The sequence below is a fragment of the Geotrypetes seraphini genome, chromosome 1, assembly GCF_902459505.1.
Source record: "Geotrypetes seraphini chromosome 1, aGeoSer1.1, whole genome shotgun sequence".
Lineage (NCBI taxonomy): Eukaryota > Metazoa > Chordata > Amphibia > Gymnophiona > Dermophiidae > Geotrypetes > Geotrypetes seraphini.
This window is the reverse complement of record NC_047084.1, coordinates 533,921,066-533,941,544: the sequence shown is the minus strand read 5'-3', so window position 1 is coordinate 533,941,544 and position 20,479 is coordinate 533,921,066. Positions and strand designations below refer to the sequence as shown.

Here is a 20,479-nt window from a genome sequence, read left to right as displayed (position 1 = left end):
GTGCCCTCCCAAATTGCTGCCCTGGGCCCTACATTATAGAAATTAAGAACCATCAGAAAGTACTTCGAAGCAGCATCATTCTGCTTACTGGTGCAATCTTCTGTTTTAAGCCTGCTCGACTATTGCAACATCATTTATCTAGGGTCTTTCAAGAAAACCATCCAAAGACTCCGAATCATACAAAATTTGGCAGTTCGACTTGATTTTTGGTATAAAAAAAATGGGAACATATAACCCCCCCTTCTACCAAAAACTTCACTGGCTGCCCCTAGAAGCAAGAATGTTGTTCAGATTCAAATTTGCCTGTCTATGTTTCAAATCCATTCAAGGTTTGGCCCCCATATACCTGGTTTCTCACTTCAACTTGGGCTGTTCCACCTGGCCTACACGCAAAGTACATATGTTTAGCCACCCATCATTAAAGGCCTGCCGATTCAAGAGATACCTGGGCAGAACTCTTGTTTTCCAGGCAGGCCAACAGAACGGTTGGCTGGGTAACTCCTCATTCTGTCTTAACTTTAGAAAACTAGTTAAAACAAACCTGTTCAACCGATTTGTAACCAAGAACTCTTAATGCCTTACCATGTACGCTCCCTACATGTACTCGATGTCTCTACACTGTGTCTATCACTCTGACTTTCTCCCACTCAACTTGTACCCGCCCTCTCCACATGTATTCGATGACTTCATTGTAATTATTTTCGCTGATTGTCCAGCTCTTCTTGTAAACCGCCTCGAACTACCATGGCTTTGGCGGTATATAAGAATAAAATTATTATTATTATTACTCATTTCTAACACTAGCACTGGCAGGATAAACATTTCATTTCTCATATTTTCTAATCACAAAATAGAAAATAAAATTATTTTTTCTACCTTTTGTTATCTGCTTATTTTATTTTTCAAGTCATATTGGTCCTAGGCTCTGGTTTCTGTTTCACTCGCTAGAGTCTTCTGCTCATTTGACATTTCTTCTTCTCCATGCTTGCCATCAATTTTCCATCTTTGTGTACCTATTTTTCCCTTCTCTGTGTCCCCTATACTTCCCTGTCCAACATCTCTGTGTGCATCTTCCTGTATTTATCATCACTACTCTACGCCCTGTATTACTCATCTCCCTTCTGTGTTCCTTTTCTCTCCCACATCTAGCACTTATCCTCTGTGCCCAAATATCCCCTCCCATGTCTGTCATTGCCCCTCTCTGTCCATTTACTATTTCCATGCAGCATCTCCCTTTGTATCCCTGTCCCTATTCTCCTATCCATGCCCATTATTTTCCCCTCTGTTTCTGAAACCTCCCTGTGGCTATCCCTCTCTCTGCTGTGTGTTCAGTATTTCATTCCCTCTTCCTTCATCCGCTTAGTACGGCATCTCTTTTTCCCCTTTTCTTCCCTTCAGCCCCTCCCCAACAGGTCTAGCACCTTCCCTCCAGCAGCCTCCCTTCCACAGGTACAGCAATTCTCCCCCTTCCCTCCAGTCCCCTCCCCTACAGGTCCTGTAGCTCTCTCCCTTCCCTACAGTTCCAGCCTTCTCCTCCCCTCTATAGGTCAAGCACATCTCTCTCCCTTACTTTCAGCCCCAGCCTCCTCCTGTGTCCTTCCCTGCAGCCCCAGTCCCCCTTCTGTGCCCTTTCCTCCAGCCCCAGCTGCCCCTCCTGTGCCCTTTTCTTTTGCCAATAAAAGAAAAGAAGTGGGGAAGGAACGGTACACATCAGCCAGAGATAAAACAATTAAAATGTATTTCAACAAAACCAAACAATTTGTGTACTGTTTGGGAACTTAAAACCTCAAAAACAATCTGTGCTATAACTCAGAGTACACTTTTGTACTGTCAGTGCCAGGCTCTATGGATGGCGTTGCCCACCTGTGAGAATATGCTACATGCTTGTCCTCGGATAACAGATAGTACTATGGAAAGAGTGTGGCGTAGTGGTTAGAGCTCCAGCCTCAGCACCCTGAGGTTGTGGGTTCAAACCCCATGCTGCTCCTTGTAATCCTGGGCAAATCACTTAATCCCCCACTGCTCCAGGTACATTAAAAAGATTGTAAGCCCACTGGGACAGATGAGGAAAATGCTTGAAGTACCTGTATATAAACCGCTTTGAGTGTGGTTGTAAAAATTCACCATGCAGAGTTTTTAGAATAAATCTTAAAATCAGCTGGGGATTTCTGCAGCACAGAGGAGTGGGAGTGGAGGCAAGTCTTCTGCATCTGGATGAAAAGGAAAGCTAATTGTGTTTTACTTAAAGCAGTGTGTCTCAACCCCAGTCCTTGGGACACATCTAGCCTGTTGGGTTGTCAGTAGATACCCAAATGCATGTGAGATTTGTGTATGCTACTTCCTTAGTATGAAAATCTTTCTAGTGCATATTCATTGTAGATATCCTGAAAACCTAGCTGTTTGGGTATGCCCCAAGGGCTGGATTGAGAACAACTGACTTAGTTAAAAAGATAGTTATAAAGCTTATGTCCAAGGAACTTATATGGAAGCCTGTGTAAAAAGTGGCAAATGTTTTCTCACTAAGGGCACTATGCATGCAAAAATTTATCCAGCCACCCACCCTTTTTTTTTTTTTTTTTTACTAAGCCATGGTAGAGGGTTCTACCATGGCCCAGAGCGCTCATAGAATTCCTTTGAGCATCAGAGCATTTAGTGCCCTGGGCCGCAGTAGAAACTTCTACCGTGGCTTAGTAAAAGAGAGCCTTAATGCTCCAAATTTTATATTCCTTTCCATAGCCCCGAATCAGTTCAGTACAAGGTGGATTATTGTCACAAAATTATAATAAAAACAGTACAATAGTACCACTAGTGATTTTTATCAGTGTATGCTTCATAATGACATTGTTCAACCCAGCTGTTCATAATAAAATCCTAAATTGTCCATTCCACATCTGTCTTAGCCCAAACATTTACCATCAGGACACTGACATAATGCTATCAGGACGTCATAATGCCACTTTACAGAGCAATGGTCAGACCACACTTACAATACTGTGTCCAGTACTGGTCTCCATACCTCAAGAAAGATATAACTCTGCTGGAGAGGGTGCAGAGGCGAGCCACGAAACTAGTCAAAGGTATGAAGAATTTGAGCTACCAGGAACGCCTCAGAAAACTGGGACTGTTCACCCTCGAAAAGAGAAGATTGAGAGGGGATTTTTAAAATATTAAAAGGATTTGACATAATAGACCAGGAAGAAGCATTACTGACATTTTCTGACGTGACACAGACAAGAGGTCATAGCCTGAAACTGTGTGGCAGCAGGTTCAGGACAAATGTCAGGAAGTTCTTTTTCACACAGCGAGTGGTGAGCGCTTGGAATGCTCTCCCAGAGGAGCTTGTGGAGGAGACTAGTGTTCAGGGTTTCAAGCGCAAGTTGGATGCACACCTTCTTGCAAATCATATCCAGGGATAGGGAAACCCGGGCCTCCGACAAGGAGCACCTAACTGGGCCTCCGCGTGTGCGGATCGCCGGACAAGATGGACCTAGGTCTGATCCGGTGAAGGCGTTTCTTATGTTCTTATGACATAAAATTCACCATTCCTTCCTTCTGCTGGATCAAAAATTTCAGTAATATTCACTTCAACTCCCATTTGAAAATTTAAAAAGTTTTCAGTTGTTGCTAAAAACAGGATTCTTCTAATCTCTAGATCTCTTGGATGAGAGAGATTATTCTACAATATAACCTTGGACCTTGCAAAATGCATATGATGTTTTTATTGCAAAAACATTTATCAGAAATCAGCTTTGCCGATGGTAAACTGTGATAGTAAACGTTGTCGTGCAAAATCACACAAAGCAGTTCATGACTAAAGATTTTTATACAAACTTGCTTGTGAAAATGTGTTTGAAGGTCAGATTTTGCAAAATGCTAATTTTAACTCATTGTGGAGGTGGGTTATTTTTTTTCTGCATTGGATTTAGCTCATACTTTTTTCAGGAGTAGTTTCGTCTTATACAGTAAGTATTTTCCTTGTCTCGGAGGGCTTAGGGTCTGTAACTTATACCTGAGGCTCAAGTCCACAAGGAACAGTAGTAAGATTTTTGAATGGTCCTCGGTCAGCTGCTTTGACCGTTAAGTTATAAGAACATAAGGAGGAGGAGTGTGTGGCGCAATGGTTGGATCTACAGCCTCAGCACCCTGGAGTTGTGGGTTCAAACCCCACACTGCTCCTTGTGACCCTGGGCAAGTCACTTAATCCTCCATAGCCCCAGGTACGTTAGATAGATTGTGAGCCCACTGGGACAGAGAGGGAAAATACTTGAGTACCTGATTGTAAAACTGCTTAGATAACCTTGATAGGCAGTATATAAAATCCTAATAATAAACTTGATAAGAATTGCTATGCTGGAACAGACCGAAGGTCCATCAAGCCCAGTGTCCTATTTCCAACTGTGGCCAACCCAGGTCCCAAGTAGCAAGCTAGATCCCAAGTAATAAAACAGATTTTATGCTGCTTATCCTAAGGAATAAGCAGTGGATTTCCCCAAGCCATCTCAATAATGGCCTATGGACTTCCCTTCCAGGAATTTATCCAAACCTTTTTTAAACCCCACTAAGCTAAATGGTTTCACCACATTATCGGGCAACAAATTCCAGAGTTTAATTACACATTGTGTGAAGAGCCTTACTGAGGTGTCTTATAAACAGTGCATGCTAATTTTGCTAATGCTCATTATTTACTGCGGGGGTCCATTTTTATGGTGTATGCACTGTGGTAAATAATGCACGTGGATAGGACACTGTTAGCAAAAGACCCCCTTAATTCGTGTTGGCAGCATATTGAACAAAATTGTCATGCCAGTAAAGTTGCTTATGTTGAATTCAGAATAGAGCTTTGTATTCATATGGGAGAGAAGTTAGGCTGAGAGGGCCATGAGTCATGAATTGCTCGTGTCCACAGCCAGGGTATGTTGTCTGTGTCGCCTCCCTCTGTTATGGCAGCACACCAATTCTTGTTCAGCTAGTATGGTGGCTATATTTATATGAGAAAGAAAAAGTGTCTCATAAGCGGCCCGTCACTGGACAAAGTTGGACTACCATTAAAGTGGAGAAAAAGCCACAAAAACGTCTATTGGCAGCACTTTGCTAACAGTAAATCAGGCTGCCTATTCTTTATCATAGTTGTACAACTGACCTAAATTGGTAACAGAACCTATGGAGAGTGATCAAACTCGGATTTATAAAAATACTCAGAGATATTGAAACTCTATAAGGAAGGCTGAAAAACCTCCCTTAGGTGAAGAGTTCACCTTCCAGTCATTGTTATTTTATAAAAAAACTTTTATCACTGACTCCAAAGGGTAGTGTTTGACTCAATTCAAAAATTTCACATAGTTTTTTCTTTTGCTGATATACTTGAAAGTCACTGCATGGTATATATAATGCAATTTGCACTTAGCTTCAGCAGGCTTTGGGGGGGGGTCTCAACGCGGCCCCGTTTCGTTCCCTGCTTTTGGGGGGGGCCGCATTGGGACCCCCCCCAAAGCCTGCTGAAGCCAAGTGCAAATTGCATTATATATACCATGCAGTGCAGTACCTGATTGTAAAACTGATAGATAACCTGATAGATAACCTTTATAGGCGGTATATAAAAACCTAATAAACTTGAAGTATATCAGCAAAAGAAAAAACTAGGTGAAACTTTTGAATTGAGTCAAACACTACCCTTTGGAGTCAGTGATAAAAGTTTTTTATAAAATAACAATGACTGGAAGGGGAACTCTTCACCTAAGGGAGGTTTTTCAGCCTTCCTTATAGAGTTTCAGTATGTCTGAGTACTTTTATAAATCCGAGTTTGATCACTCTCCATAGGTTCTTTTATCAATTTAGGTCAGTTGTACAACTATATATTGCTAGCCTTTTTCTGACCTTGGGCTTATACTTAATATCCCTGAACACACCATAGTAAATTAATATTCTTTATCATAGGCAAAAACTCCACAATGAATGTCACTAATTATGTCCAAGTGAAAATGACTGCTGCCAGTGTGCACAAGCAGTTAACATATCTGATGTCAAGAACAAAACAAACCAAAACTGCAGATGTGTACAACGATGTAGGCCAAATTTATTGTGACAACTAAAATATATCTAAAAACCTTTTTACCAAACAGGGGACCCAACATGGTCCGTGTTTCGGACAACCTTCATCAGGGGTCCATGGTAAAAAAGGAAAGAAAAATATGTCACAAAAAATTGCAGTAGAAAAAACGGATTGTATGTTTCACCAAGAGTCACCATACAATTTGCACTTGGCTTCAGCAGGCTTTGGGGGGGGGGGGTCCCAATGCGGCCCCCCCCAAAAGCAGGGAACGAAACGGGGCCGCGTTGAGAAAAAAAGGAAAAGGGAGGTCCAACCTTGTCTGCAGTGAAAAACCAACCAGGAACAAAACAAACCAAAACTGCAGATGTGTACAACGATGTAGGCAAATATTTGGTGACTCTTGGCGAAACATACAATCCGTTTTTTCTACTGCAATTTTTTGTGACATATTTTTCTTTCCTTTTTTACCATGGACCCCTGATGAAGGTTGTCCGAAACACGGACCGTGTTGGGTCCCCTGTTTGGTAAAAAGGTTTTTAGATATATTTTAGTTGTCACAATAAATTTTGCCTACATCGTTGTACACATCTGCAGTTTTGGTTTGTTTTGTTCCTGGTTGGTTTTTCACTGCAGACAAGGTTGGACCTCCCTTTTCCTTTTGTTCTGTTGCTCTGAACATATCTGATGTCACCAAAATGCCAGAACTGTGGAAAGTTTCAAATATCTTCAGTTTCTATCCTCCAGCTCTTTCAAATTTCCCGACGATAAGAAACCTCGTTTCAGGAGAAAATCCATTTTGTTATTGGAAATACAACATCGTTTGATGTATTGAGTATTTGCATATCTGTATTTATATGTCACCTAAGCCATACTTATGGTTTGTGCCTGTATATACGAACTACCAAATGGTGCAACATGGATACATATGGAAGAGATGCCAGGTTGCCCAGTTCCAGGCTGGAGATTTTGGGATACTCCTTGCTTGAAAAAATCACATTCCAAAGCAGTGTGTAGTGCCTGATACTGGCCATTGAACTCTAATCTAATCTAGTCTTCCATTTATATATGGGGCCATTTCCCAACGGAGCTCGACTCGATTCACATATAATTAAGACTAGAGTACATAAGAAAGAGAAGATAAAAGAAAAAAAGCTGGATTATCGTCAATTCTTAGATATTATACTTAAGCCATTTAAATTTTGTGTAAACAGCAGAGTTTTCAGGGCTTTACGAAATTGTTGTAGCTGGCCTATAAGTCTAATGGAGTCAGGAAGTCCATTCCACATCTCTACCAGCTTGAAGGCAAGAGATTGACTAAGCTTTCCTATAGATTTAATACCCTTAAAAGAAGGGAAAGATAATTTATATCTCTGTGTATTCCTTAAATGACAAGTTCTGAAGGGGTTCCAATATAAGGGAACTAAAGGATCAAATATTCCATAGAGAAGCTTAGAGATAATGCATGCGCATTTAAATTGAATCCTGAAGCGGACTGGAAGCCTGTGAAGCTTTCTCAACAAAGGAGAAACATGATGGTACTTTTGCTTCCCGAATATAAGCTTAGCTGCCGTATTTTGCATCAGCTGAAGTTGTTTTAGACTGCCAAGATGGACTGATCAGAAATCCCGGACTGTCCCGGAATCTCCAGCGTGGAGCTGGGTGACTTGGCAACTATGATAAAGGTACATTAAAATTTATGCAACCACTGTATATTCACTGTTCCGCAAAAGTCTGATAACATAGCTTTTCAACAAGTTCCTGTTAGGGGCATAAAGAGACTCAGAGTTTGTAATAAATGTTTACTCGATAGAATGACAATGTTGGTGGTTACTTACTGTTTTTGATGCTTTATCTTACATAAAATTATACCAGTAATCTAACATGTATAACCCTATGTAGCATGTATGATTCTATGTATAATTCTATGTAGCGATATGCTGCTTATAACCTGCCTAGACCTTTGAGTTGTGAGGATTGCACATAACATTTAGCTAGCAAAGATTCTGTTGTGGCATTTTTGCTTGGCTTTATAGTCAGACTGGCGAATGATGTCGATAACAAACATAAAAAGCCTAATAAAATTATTTTCAACTGGCAGAACAAACTGCAATGAAGGGGTAATGGAAACGAACTATCATTTAATATGTAGCTCTCTTATTCATATTTGGTCCTCTTACCTCTTAAAGGGGTTTTAAAAGCTTCCTTCCTGCTTTTTATACAACATTCTACAGCATATGAGCTGCTTGAGCTTCATTAAGCACATCCTGAAAGTTGTTTGCTGTGTGTAATTGATGTCCTTTTTGTTTAGATTAATAGGTGGCTCTGACAACAAATTGATATACAGACACTATGCCACGTTGTATTTTGTCTTCTGCGTGGATTCTTCAGAAAGTGAGCTTGGAATTTTAGACTTAATACAAGTAAGTGTTCCTAATAATGAATCTTCTGTTGTTTTAACTTATTTTTGGTGTAGCAGTGTCATCTTGCTACTTTCGGGCTCCAGCTCAGTTGGAATGATAGTGTCATGAGCCCTCAGTTTTAGTCGTCAAGGATTTTGTACCCATTTTGAGCTCCTTCATAGAGAATGACTTGGTAACTGTTACCCAGGGCTAGCCGCCGGAATGGGGGAAAAATCAACTGGTTGCCGCGGGTACGGGGACAAGGCCATTTACCCGCCCTGTGGAGCAGTGAATGGCCTTGTCCCAGTAGTAAAGGATCTGCCGCGAGTTGCCTCCTTTCCCATCCCTCTGGGTCAGCAGCCCACCTCGTGATCGTGGGTGCAGCAGCAGCCCCCCTCGCGAGTCCAGCAGCCACCCTCCCTCCCTATCACAGTTCGAACAGTCCCCCACCCTTGCACCCAATATGTTCGCTGCTGCAGCCGGGAATTCCATTTTTAAACAGGCCCCCCCCCCGACCCCTGAAGCCAACCTGGAAGGCTTCCCTCCGATGTCAGAGCTGCCGTTAGAGGGAAGCTAGGGATTCAGTTACCTCAACAGTCGTTCCAACTGGGCTGCTCGTTCCTTCCTTCAGCGGCACTTGTTTGCAAGGACGCTTCGGAGATATGGCTTCCCGGTCAGCCACGTGCAATGTGCAAGAGCCTGCCTGCATGTGAGAGGCTGCATGTGAGAAATTAATGTTTGACCCTTGCAAAACAGGCAGTAGAAGGGATGAGTGAGAGAAAGATCAATAATAATAATAACAGTTTATATACCGTGAAATTCTATGCAGTTTACAATGGTTAAAAATGCTACAAATTAAGTAAAACTAACAAAGTAAAAGCTAGTGATTAACGGCTCTAGAGATCAGTTATTGTGGAATCAGATTGTACAAATCAGCTACCTAAGTACTTAAGGAACAGGTATGCTGAAAGTCTGTATACAGAGAACATGTGGAGTTTTCATAGCTGAAAATTGGCAACCTAATTTTCTCCTTTACTAATGAAAATACAAAGATAAGAGAAGCATTTCCAAAAATTGATGGAGAAAATAAGATTTCAGTTATGCTCTGCCACTGAACTGTAAGCCCACTTACACTTGTCATTATAAATCAGTAATAAGTCTTTGTGTGTTTACCTTTTTGATTCATTCTTATTCTGAAAAGAGACTTAAACAGAACCGTTGGTTAAGTTGGGTCATCCAAGGTACTATATATTTGTATTGCTTTCAAAACATGTTAGTATATGTTAAATTGTTTGGTCTCATGTTTGTGCAATCTGCGACACATGTAAAATACTTGTGCAGTTAATAACAATAACTATTTTATGTTTAAGCAGGAGATTAATATCTAGGCTTGTGTCCTAGTTGGCAAGTTTTGGTCATGATATTATGGTGTGCTAATATGTTGACATTCACAATAGTTGAAAATCTTGCACACAGCCTATTTCCTGTGCAAGGGAGGTGAAGGGGAGGAATATGTAGAAGCTGATAAAGAAAAGGCCAAATTGCTTAACAGATATTTCTGTTATCCCAGGACAAGCAGGCAGGTATTCTCATTAGTGGGTGATGTCATCCGACAGAGCCCCGATACGGACGTCTCACAAGCATGTCTTGCTTGAAGAAACTCAGAAGTTTCGAGATGCCCGCACCGCGCATGCGCCAGTGCCTTCCCGTCCGATGGTCCGGGCATGTCTCCTCAGTTCTTTTTCTTCCGCGGAGCTGAGAAGTTTACTTCAATTCTGCGCCCATTGAATTCGTTTTTTTGCCTTCTGCATCGCCGCGGGTTGAGTTCTTTTATTCTTGCCGTGTGTTTGTTTCTTTCTTTGATTTCTTTAAAAAAAAAAAAAAAAAAATTTTTCTTCCGACACCGGGTCGGCCTCGTGGCTTGGGCCCCGCGCCTTCGACCTTGCGGCGGAGCTTTTCCGGCCTATGTCCCGGCCGATAACCGGTTTTTAAAAGTGTAGCAAGTGCCAGCGCGCGATTTCGCTAACAGACCCGCATCGACGCTGCCTACAGTGTCTGGGTCCGGATCACTTTCCGAAATCGTGCCGGCCTTGCTCCACTCTGACAGCGCGAGCGTTTAAGCGCCGCTGTCTTCTGTGGGAGTCCATGTTCAAGATGGAAGCTGCGTTGGATCCTTCAGCTTCGACATCGACTGGTGCTTCGACTCCATCTGCGAAGCCCTCTGCCTCCCCGGCTGTTTCGAGTCTTCTGAAACCGGCCTCGTTCACGCCGGTTTCGGCCTCGACCTCGGCGCCGGTGCCTTCCTCTGTCTCCTCGGATCAGGTACTGACCCCTACAGTTCCACCAGTGGTGCTCAAAGTGCCGAAGGCTGGCAAGCAAAAGCACTCTGCACCGAAGGAGCGCGGAGACCGTGCGGAAGGGCCCCCTTTTGGTGCGGATCCCTCCATATCGGCTTCGTTGCGGTCCCTTCTGGAGGCTCAGTTTGTGGAACTCATGACCACCATGGGACCCCGGCTGATTGCCTCGATCCAGGGTGACCTCCCAGTTCTGATTCCGAGGGGCGGGCCGCCCTCTCCTCTGCCGCGCCGCACAACCTCGTTGCTCGGCGAGGAGGAGCGGCGGTCGGCGTCCGGTTCCTCGAGGGCGGCCTTGGGTAGTGCCATGCCCCCCTTGTAGCCTTGTGCCTCGAGGAAGGCCTCCCTTAGTGACATGCCTCCCTTGGAGCCTATTCCCTCGAGGAAGGCTTCCCTTAGTGACTTACCTCCCTTGGAGCCTGTTACCCTTCCTCGTGAGTCAGTGTGGCATCCACCTTCGAGGCCTCCCAGTCCTGGGCATAGCCGGAAGCAGGACGAGTTCTTCCAAACCCCCTATCAAGCCTGGACGGCGTCTGGGGAGGTGCCAAATCTTCCGCCTCTCCGGTCTACGGCCTCGAGTCCTATCTGCTCTATGGAGGCTTCGGGGGATCAGTATTCTCACAGGCGGGCTCGATCCCCATCCAGACATCATGAGGGCATCGATCAAGGCACTCTTCGAGGCATTCCTCTCGATACTCGACCGTCTCCCCTCAGAAGAAATTGCCTCGTATGGGGTACTCTGCTTCGGCTGGGTCTCCTCCTCCGGGACCGGAGTTCGAGGACCCCAAAGTTTTTTACTCGCCCTGTTGTTCTCAAGCCTCGGTAGAGCCCGAGGCCTCGACTTCTTCTAGTCCTTCTCGAAGACCGGCGCTGGCGGACCAACTATCTTTTTCCTCGTTTCTGAGACAGATGGCGGATGACCTGGACATTACCCTCGATTCTGGCTCTCAATACTCCAAGGAGTACCTCGATACCATGCATTTGCCTCGTCCTCCAGCTGAGTCCTTACGCCTGCCGCTGCATAAGCTCCTCGACCAGACCTTCATGAGGTGTTTTGAGTCTCCTTACTCTATCCCTGCAGTCCCTGGGAAATTGGATGCTCGGTACCGCACGGTGCATCATAAGGGCTTCGAGGGACCTCAGCTTTCACATCAGTCCCTCCTGGTCGAATCCTCGCTCAAGCGGTCTCATCCAGCCCAGGTGTATGCTTCAGTGCCTCCGGGCCGCGAGGGCAGAACCATGGATAAGTTTGGACGACGCATCTATCAGAATTCTATGATGGCGTCCCGAGTTCTAAATTATAATTTCCATTTTGCCACCTATTTGGAATTTTTTCTTCCTGTGCTTCGGAGGTTTACGCCCTACGTCGAGTCCCAGGCTCGTTTTGAGTTTGAGGAGGTGGTTGCTTCGCTGTCCCAGCTTCGTCTTCAGTTGATGCAATCTTCCTATGATGCCTTCAAGCTCTCGGCCCGGGCGGCGGCCTGCTCTGTGGCGATGCGCCGTTTGGCCTGGTTGCGGACCATTGACATGGACCCGAATCTTCAGGACCGCCTGGCGAACGTCCCGTGTGCTGGGGCGGATCTTTTTGACGAATCCATCGAGATCGTCACGAAGAAGTTGTCTGATCATGAAGAGTCCTTTCAGTCCATTCTTCGGCCTAAGCCTCAGCAGTCTCGACCCTCACGACCGCCTTTAATCTATCAACGGCGTTATCAGCCGAGGCAAGCTCCCCCTGCGAGGCAGCCTGCGAAGCGGCAGCCTCCTCAGAAAGCTCAGCAAAAGCCTCAGCCATCTACTGTCCCCAAGGCTCCTCAGCCTTTTTGACTGTCCCTTCGAGGGCATAACCAGCCTCGTTCTGCCTCCCCCTGTTTTTCCCATCGGGGGCGCCTCCATCAATTTTATCATCGTTGGGAGGCGATAACCACCGACCTCTGGGTCCTTACTATCATCAGGGAAGGGTACTCTCTTCAATTCCATCGGGTTCCTCCGGACCATCCTCCAAGAGAGTATCCTTCAAACTTGACTCAGGCCGCCCTTCTTCTTCAGGAAGCTTAAGCCTTGCTCTGGCTTCGTGCCGTCGAGCCGGTCCCTGTGGACCAACACAACCGGGGGTTTTACTCCCGGTACTTCCTTGTCCCGAAAAAGACGGGCGACCTGCGACCCATTCTGGACCTCAGGGTCCTCAACAAGTTCTTGGTCAAAGAGAGTTTTCGCATGCTGAGCCTAGCTTCTCTCTATCCCCTCCTCGAGCAGAACGACTGGTTGTGCTCTCTGGATCTCAAGGAGGCCTACACTCACATTCCCATTCATCCGGCCTCTCGCAAGTTCCTCAGATTTCGGGTGGGACATCTACATCTGCAGTATCGAGTGCTTCCTTTCGGCCTATCCTCGTCTCCCAGAGTCTTCACGAAGTGTCTGGTAGTGGTGGCCGCGGCACTCCGGAGCGAAGGTCTTCAGGTTTTTCCCTACCTCGACGACTGGCTCATCAAGGCCACCTCGGCTCCGGGGGTCATCTCGGCGACCCTGGCCACAATTTCCTTCCTGCAGAGTTTGGGCTTCGAGATCAACTTCCCCAATTCTCATCTACAGCCTACCCAGTCGCTTCCCTTCATCGGGGCGGTCCTGGATACCATTCGTCTCAGAGCATTCCTTCCTCCTCAGCGTATGGATGCTCTTCTTCATCTCTGCCAGTCTGTGTCTTCTCGCCAGTCCATCTCAGCGAGACACATGATGGTCCTCCTGGGCCACATGGCCTCTACAGTTCATGTGACGCCGTTTGCCAGACTCCATCTCAGAATTCCTCAGTGGACCCTGGCGTCTCAATGGACTCAGGTGTCAGATCCGTTGACTCGACACATCATCGTCACTCCTGCTCTTCTGCAGTCTCTTCTTTGGTGGATGACCTCTTCGAATCTATCCAGAGGTTTGCTGTTTCACACTCCTCTCCACCAGAAGGCTCTCACAACCGATTCCTCGACCTATGCCTGGGGAGCGCATCTGGATGGTCTTCGCACTCAGGGATTCTGGACCAGTGCGGAACGACTCCATCAAATCAATCTTCTGGAGCTCAGAGCCATCTTCAATGCTCTTCAAGCTTTTCAACATCTGCTTCACGACATGGTGGTCCTCATTCGCACAGACATTCAGGTCGCCATGTATTATGTCAACAAGCAAGGGGGCATGGGTTCGGCCTCCCTCTGCCAGGAAGCTCTCAGAGTCTGGGATTGGGCGGTTCGCCACAACGCCTTCCTCAAAGCTGTCTACATTCAGGGGAAGGACAATGTCTTGGCAGACACCTTGAGTCGCCTACTCCAGCCTCACGATTGGACACTCCATTCCACATCCCTTCGTCAGATCTTTGCTCAGTGGGGAACGCCTCAGATAGACCTCTTTGCGGCTCCCCACAACTTCAAGCTGCCTCAATTTTGCTCCAGGATCTACACTCCTCATCGCCTCGAGGCGGATGCTTTTCTGCTGGATTGGGGGAATCTCTTTCTGTATGCGTTTCCTCCATTTCCTCTCATTCAAAAGACTCTGGTCAAGCTGAGGTCCGACCATGCCACCATGATCCTGATAGCTCCTCGGTGGCCCCGACAGCCTTGGTTCTCCCTTCTACTTCAACTCAGCAGCAGGGAGCCATTCCTCCTTCCGGTATTTCCTTCACTGCTTACTCAGCATCTGGGATCTCTACTTCATCCCAACCTGCAGTCTCTCCACCTGACAGCTTGGTTCCTCTCAACGTAACTCCTCACCAGTTTTCCCAGGCGGTGAGGGATGTCTTGGAGGCTTCCAGGAAGCCTGCTACTCGTCAATGCTACTCCCAAAAATGGACTAGATTTTCTTCATGGTGTATTTCCAACTCTAAGGAGCCTCAGCGAGCCTCTCTATCATCTGTGTTGGACTATCTTCTACACCTGTCTCAGTCTGGTCTCAAGTCGACATCTATACGAGTCCACCTGAGTGCTATTGCGGCTTTCCATCAGCCTCTACAAGGGAAACCTCTCTCTGCTCATCCTGTGGTTTCCAGATTTATGAAAGGACTTTTTCATGTCAATCCTCCTCTCAAACCGCCTCCAGTGGTTTGGGATCTCAATGTTGTCCTTTCTCGACTTATGAAACCTCCCTTTGAGCCTCTAAAAACGGCTCCACTAAAGTTTCTCACTTGGAAAGTGTTTTTTCTAGTGGCCCTCACTTCTGCTTGCAGGGTCAGTGAACTTCAGGCCTTGGTGGCGGACCCACCTTTCACAGTATTCCATCATGACAAGGTGGTCCTCCGCACTCATCCAAAATTCCTGCCTAAAGTGGTCTCTGAATTTCATCTCAACCAATCCATTGTACTTCCAGTGTTTTTCCCAAAGCCTCATTCTCATCCTGGAGAATCAGCTCTTCACACTCTGGACTGTAAACGTGCTTTGGCTTTCTACTTGGATCGCACCAAACCACACAGAACTGCTCCTCAACTATTCGTCTCCTTTGATCCGAACAAGTTGGGACGACCTGTATCGAAGCGCACCATCTCCAACTGGATGGCAGCTTGTATCTCTTTCTGCTGTGCCCAAGCTGGATTATCCCTTCCCTGTAAGGTCACAGCCCATAAGGTCAGAGCGATGGCAGCCTCTGTAGCCTTCCTCAGATCGACACCGATTGAGGAGATTTGTAAGGCTGCCACTTGGTCCTCGGTTCATACATTCACCTCTCATTATTGTCTGGATACATTCTCCAGAAGGGTTGGACAGTTTGGCCAAACAGTGTTACAAAATTTATTCTCCTAAATTGCCAACTCTCTCTCCGTCCCATTGAGGTTAGCTTGGAGGTCACCCACTAGTGAGAATACCTGCCTGCTTGTCCTGGGATAAAGCAATGTTACTTACCGTAACAGTTGTTATCCAGGGACAGCAGGCAGTTATTCTCACGTCCCACCCACCTCCCCTGGGTTGGCTTCTCTGCTAGCTACCTGAACTGAGGAGACACGCCCGGACCATCGGGCGGGAAGGCACTGGCGCATGCGCGGTGCGGGCATCTCGAAACTTCTGAGTTTCTTCAAGCAAGACATGCTTGTGAGACGTCCGTATCGGGGCTCTGTCGGATGACATCACCCACTAGTGAGAATAGCTGCCTGCTGTCCCTGGATAACAACTGTTACGGTAAGTAACATTGCTTTCTGTGTTCACGGCTGAAGCACATGAATAAGGATAGAGGAGTAATAGACCCTGATCGAATTTCAGAGGGGTTGTGTTCGTGAGGAGCTAGCTAAAATAAAGGTAGACAAAGTGATGGGGCTGGATGGTGTACATCCAAGGGTGCTGAAGGAATTTAGGGAAGTTCTGGTAGCTCCTCTGACTGACCTTTTCAATGAGACTCTAGAGTCAGGAGTGGTACTGGAGGACTGGAGAAGGGCAGATGTGGTCCCTCTCCACAAAAGTGGAAGTAAGGAAGATGTAGGGAATTACAGGCCAGTAAGTCTGACTTCTGTTTTGTCGCCACATAAGATTATTCACGAGCCATCGATTAGTATAAATTCTACCTTGTACATAATTCAACCAACAATTAAAATATTGGGAGTCGTTTTGGATCAGCATCTGACCATGAAAAAACAAATAGATGCTGTGGTACGTAAGGGTTATTACATGTTCTGGAAACTGCGTACCATTAAACCCTTTTTTGAGTGTTCTGCTTTTAAACTTCTGGTACAATCTTTATTACTGAGTCTTTTGGATTATTGTAATATTATATATTTAACAATTCTCAAGAAAGACATGGTTAGATTCATACTGATTCAGAATACAGCAGTTAGAATGATTTATGGTCTTAAAAATATGATCATGTGACTCTATTTTGGCCTGGGCCAATCAGACCTTAGATTAAGTGGGGATGGGCGGACCCGCTATGCCTAAGGCCTGATTGGTCCAGGCTTCTAGAGCCTGGGCCAATCAGGCCTTAGGCTTCGGAAGGATGGGCCGGGAAGGGGCGGGCCCGCTTCATTTCGACCAGACGGGCCTGCCGGCTGGACGGGCAAGTTTCGTCTGGCCAACAAGGAAAGGTTAATTTGGTTGGGGGGAGGTTTGAGGGCTGTTAGCGCGGGGGTGTGTGTGCGGAGGGGGTACGTCTTCCGGCAGGAGGGATTGGGCACCCTCCTGCCAGTGATTGGTAGTGTCAGGGGGGGGGTCGGTAGTGTGTGGGGGGCATCTTCTGGCAGGAAGGATTGGGCACCCTCCTGCCAGCGATCGGTAGTGTCGGGGGGGGGGGGCATCTTCTGGCAGGAGGGATTGGGTACCCTCCTGCCAGCGATTGGTAGTGTCGGGGGGGGGGGGGGCGGTCGGTAGTGTCGGGGGGGCATCTTCTGGCAGGAGGGATTGGGCACCCTCCTGCCAGCGATCGGTAGTGTCAGGGAGGGTCGGTCGGTATACTTATAGCAGCAGAGAGATCTCGTGCCGCAATAAGTAGAGCGGCCGCGTCTACTTACAGTGTAGACCAGCATTTTGTTGGCCTACATTGTAAACGTCTCTTCCTCTACTAGGGAGACGCCTAGGTTCGCCTAAGGCCCTTAGGCGAGCTTAGGTGTCTTCCGGGCCTCCCTTCAATATAGAAAGCCTGCCTGGGGAGCATTTTTTTAAAAAAACGTGCATCCCGATTGGCTGATTAGACAGCTGTAGGACACCTACAGCTGCCTAAAATCGGGACGCACTATGTAGAATCAGGGCCTGAATGCTCGAGTGTTTGGAACATCATGTGTAGTTGTTAGCAAAGTTTGTTAAATTTCTGTTTTAGCTGTTTACATAATTTGCCTCAAAAAAAGCAAACAGAATGTTGGGTATCATTAAGAAGGTTATTACGACCAGGACGAAGGAAGTCATCATGCCGCTGTATCGTGCAATGGTGCGGCCGCATCTGGAGTACTGTGTCCTGTACTGGTCGCCGTACCTCAAGAAGGACATGGCAGTACTTGAGGGAGTACAGAGAAGAGCAACTATACTGATAAAGGGAATGGAAAATCTCCCATATACCGACAGATTGAAGCAGTTGGGACTTTTCTCCCTGGAAAAGCGGAGACTTAGAGGAGACATGATAGAAACCTTCAAGATCCTGAAGGGCATATAAAAAGTAGATAGGGACAGATTTTTCAAATTATGGGGCACCACAAGTACAAGGGGGCACTCGGAGAAATTGAAAGGGGACAGGTTTAGAACAAACGCTAGGAAGTTCTTTTTCACTCAGAGGGTGGTGGATACATGGAACGCGTTTCCAGAGGCTGTTGTAGACAAGAAAACATTAAATGGTTTCAAAGAAGGTTTGGATAGATTCCTAGAAGAAAAAGGGATTGAAGGGTATAGATAGGTATAGGCCACTACTCAGGCAATGGGCCTGATGGGCTGCCGTGGGAGCAGACCGCTGGGCAGGATGGACCTATGGTCTGCCTCAGCAGAGGCAACTTCTTATGTTCTTATGCTATTTTTTGTAAGTATGATAGATTTCTTGTAGATTGCTGCAGATATTATATTCTTTGTCCTGATAATGGGATTTCATTTTTGGATTTTTTGGCATGGTGTGTACTGATATGGATTTATTTTATTTATTTGAATTTAGCTCTCACTTTGTCACTAATAGCTTTGCAAGTTACATTCGGATATAGTAGGTATTTCCCTGTCTATTGGCCTGAGGTAATAGAAGATTAAGGGTTAGATTCACTAAGCCCACCGATCAAGTTCCAACCACTAGAGAATGACACAGTGGCGGGTTACCCGCGGCTAGCCGCGTTTAGCCGCAGGTAACCCGCCGAAACGGGGAAGAAAAAATAGTGGCCTCTGCGGGACGGGGACAAGGCCATTCACCGCCCCCTGTTCCGTTACCACCCTGAAATCCCTGCCAACTTCCAGCCCTGCTTTCTGCTCCAATCTCTGCCCCGATCTGCCAGCCCTGCTTTCTGCCCCAACTCCTTCCCCGATCTTCTCTGGCCCGATTCTCTGCCCTTCCCTGCAGCATGAGCCCGTGGGTTTAACCCGCTTTAAATCTGCACGTTAAAAACCACGGGCTCGCGAGTAAAAAGTTCTTTAAAAATTTGAAAAACATGGACATCAAACTCATGTGCAGACCATTTACAGGCAAAGTAGATGGTCTGCTCATGCGTCTGGATTGCTAGAGAGTGATCCGTGTAGTCGGTGGGGGGCGTTTCTCCGATCGCCCCCATTTGAATACAGGCCCGTTGTGAATCAGTCGGCCTGCATCGGATCAGACACGGAGCGGAATGAATCGGGCAGGTTAATGAATCTAGGCCTAAATGACTTGCCTAAGATCACAAAAAGTATCAGTGGGCTTTGAACTTTAACTTTCCTGGTTCTTTCCACTAGACCACTCTTCTACTGGAGTGAGAGGATCAGTGGAACAGAATACCCATGTGTTTGAAGTTCATCTGCCTTGTTAAATTGATCAATATTGATGTGCAAATCAGTTGTGCTTCTTTCTTTTTTGTTTTTTTGTTTTTGCTATTGACCTTATCAAAGATGTATTTAGTGGAAAGTTGGGATGGGGATTCATTAGAAGGAGAGAAGCTTTTATTCATATAGAACAGGGGTGCCCACACTTTTTGGGCTTGCGAGCTACTTTTAAAATGACCAAGTCAAAATGATCTACCAACAATAAAAATGCTAAACATATATATACACACTGAGTGTACTTTGTATTTATGTTCAAATATTTTTTTATTATACAGCCCCCCTCCCCCGAAGGCCTGACCCCCCCTGAAGGTCTGCACATTCCCCCTCAAAGGTTAACTCCCCCCCTGAAGGCCTGCACTACCCCTTGAAGGACTGCACTCCCCCCCCTCCCGAAGGCCTACCCTCCCCACATCCATTTACCTAATTCCAGCAGGGAGCAGTCTGCAGAGAGGATCGCTGGTACTTTAGCGATCCTTGCAGGTTGCCATAGGCCTCAGGAGCTGTCTTCCCTCTGCCCCAAGCCTGTCTCTGACTTAGAGGAGGGGCAGGACCACGGCAGAGGGAAGACAGCTCCTGAGGCCTATGGCAACCTGTAAGAATTGCTAAAGTACCACCTGCCACCGACCGTCTCCCATTCGTCCCCTTTGGAGATCCCCACAGGAATAAGGAAGTTAAATTAATAGAATACTTAGGCACAGAAAAACAAAGAAATACTTCCAAGAACTGCCCCATAAGAACTGCCTGTCACAATGCTCATTAGTGGAACTGAATAAAAGACAAGTACAATGGATTTAGAAGGGGGACGATCCGCCCGGGTGCACGGCTTGGAGGGGTGCACAGCCGGCCAGGTCTGGGTCATCCTGCCTTTCTTTTCCCCCGGTCCGCGCTCGGGGCTTGCGCCTGCCTGGTCCCGCGCCGACGCTCGAATGGTGCCGTCAACTCCCGCGAGTCTCGCGATAACCAACAGCACCATTTGGGCGGCGGGTGCGAGCCCCGTGCGCAGACCGGTGGAAAGGAAGGGCAGGAGGACCTGGACGGCTGTGCATCCCTCCAAGCCGTGCACCCGGGGCGGGGGCGGACCGCCCCACCTCGGTACGCCACTGATTGGGAGGCCGATTTTGGGGGTTTTAAAATTGTATATCGGGCAGCATTAGGCCTCGCTCTTACCTCAATCATTACAGGCGCTTCTATTTCTTGTGATGCGCTGAGCTCCGTCCCCCACCGACCTTCACCCCGCCCTTCCAG

General features: G+C 46.6%; 1 protein-coding gene across 3 annotated transcripts in view; it reads left to right on the top strand.

Annotated features, from left to right (window-relative positions):
* AP3S1 (adaptor related protein complex 3 subunit sigma 1) overlaps nt 1–20,479 on the top strand; it is a 136,617-nt gene that overhangs the window by 24,390 nt on the left and 91,748 nt on the right. For all 3 annotated transcript variants that reach the window (XM_033929065.1, XM_033929066.1, XM_033929067.1), the window contains exon 3: nt 8,358–8,469. In XM_033929065.1, the coding sequence (XP_033784956.1) occupies nt 8,358–8,469 (112 nt within the window). The remainder of the gene's footprint in view (nt 1–8,357; nt 8,470–20,479) is intronic.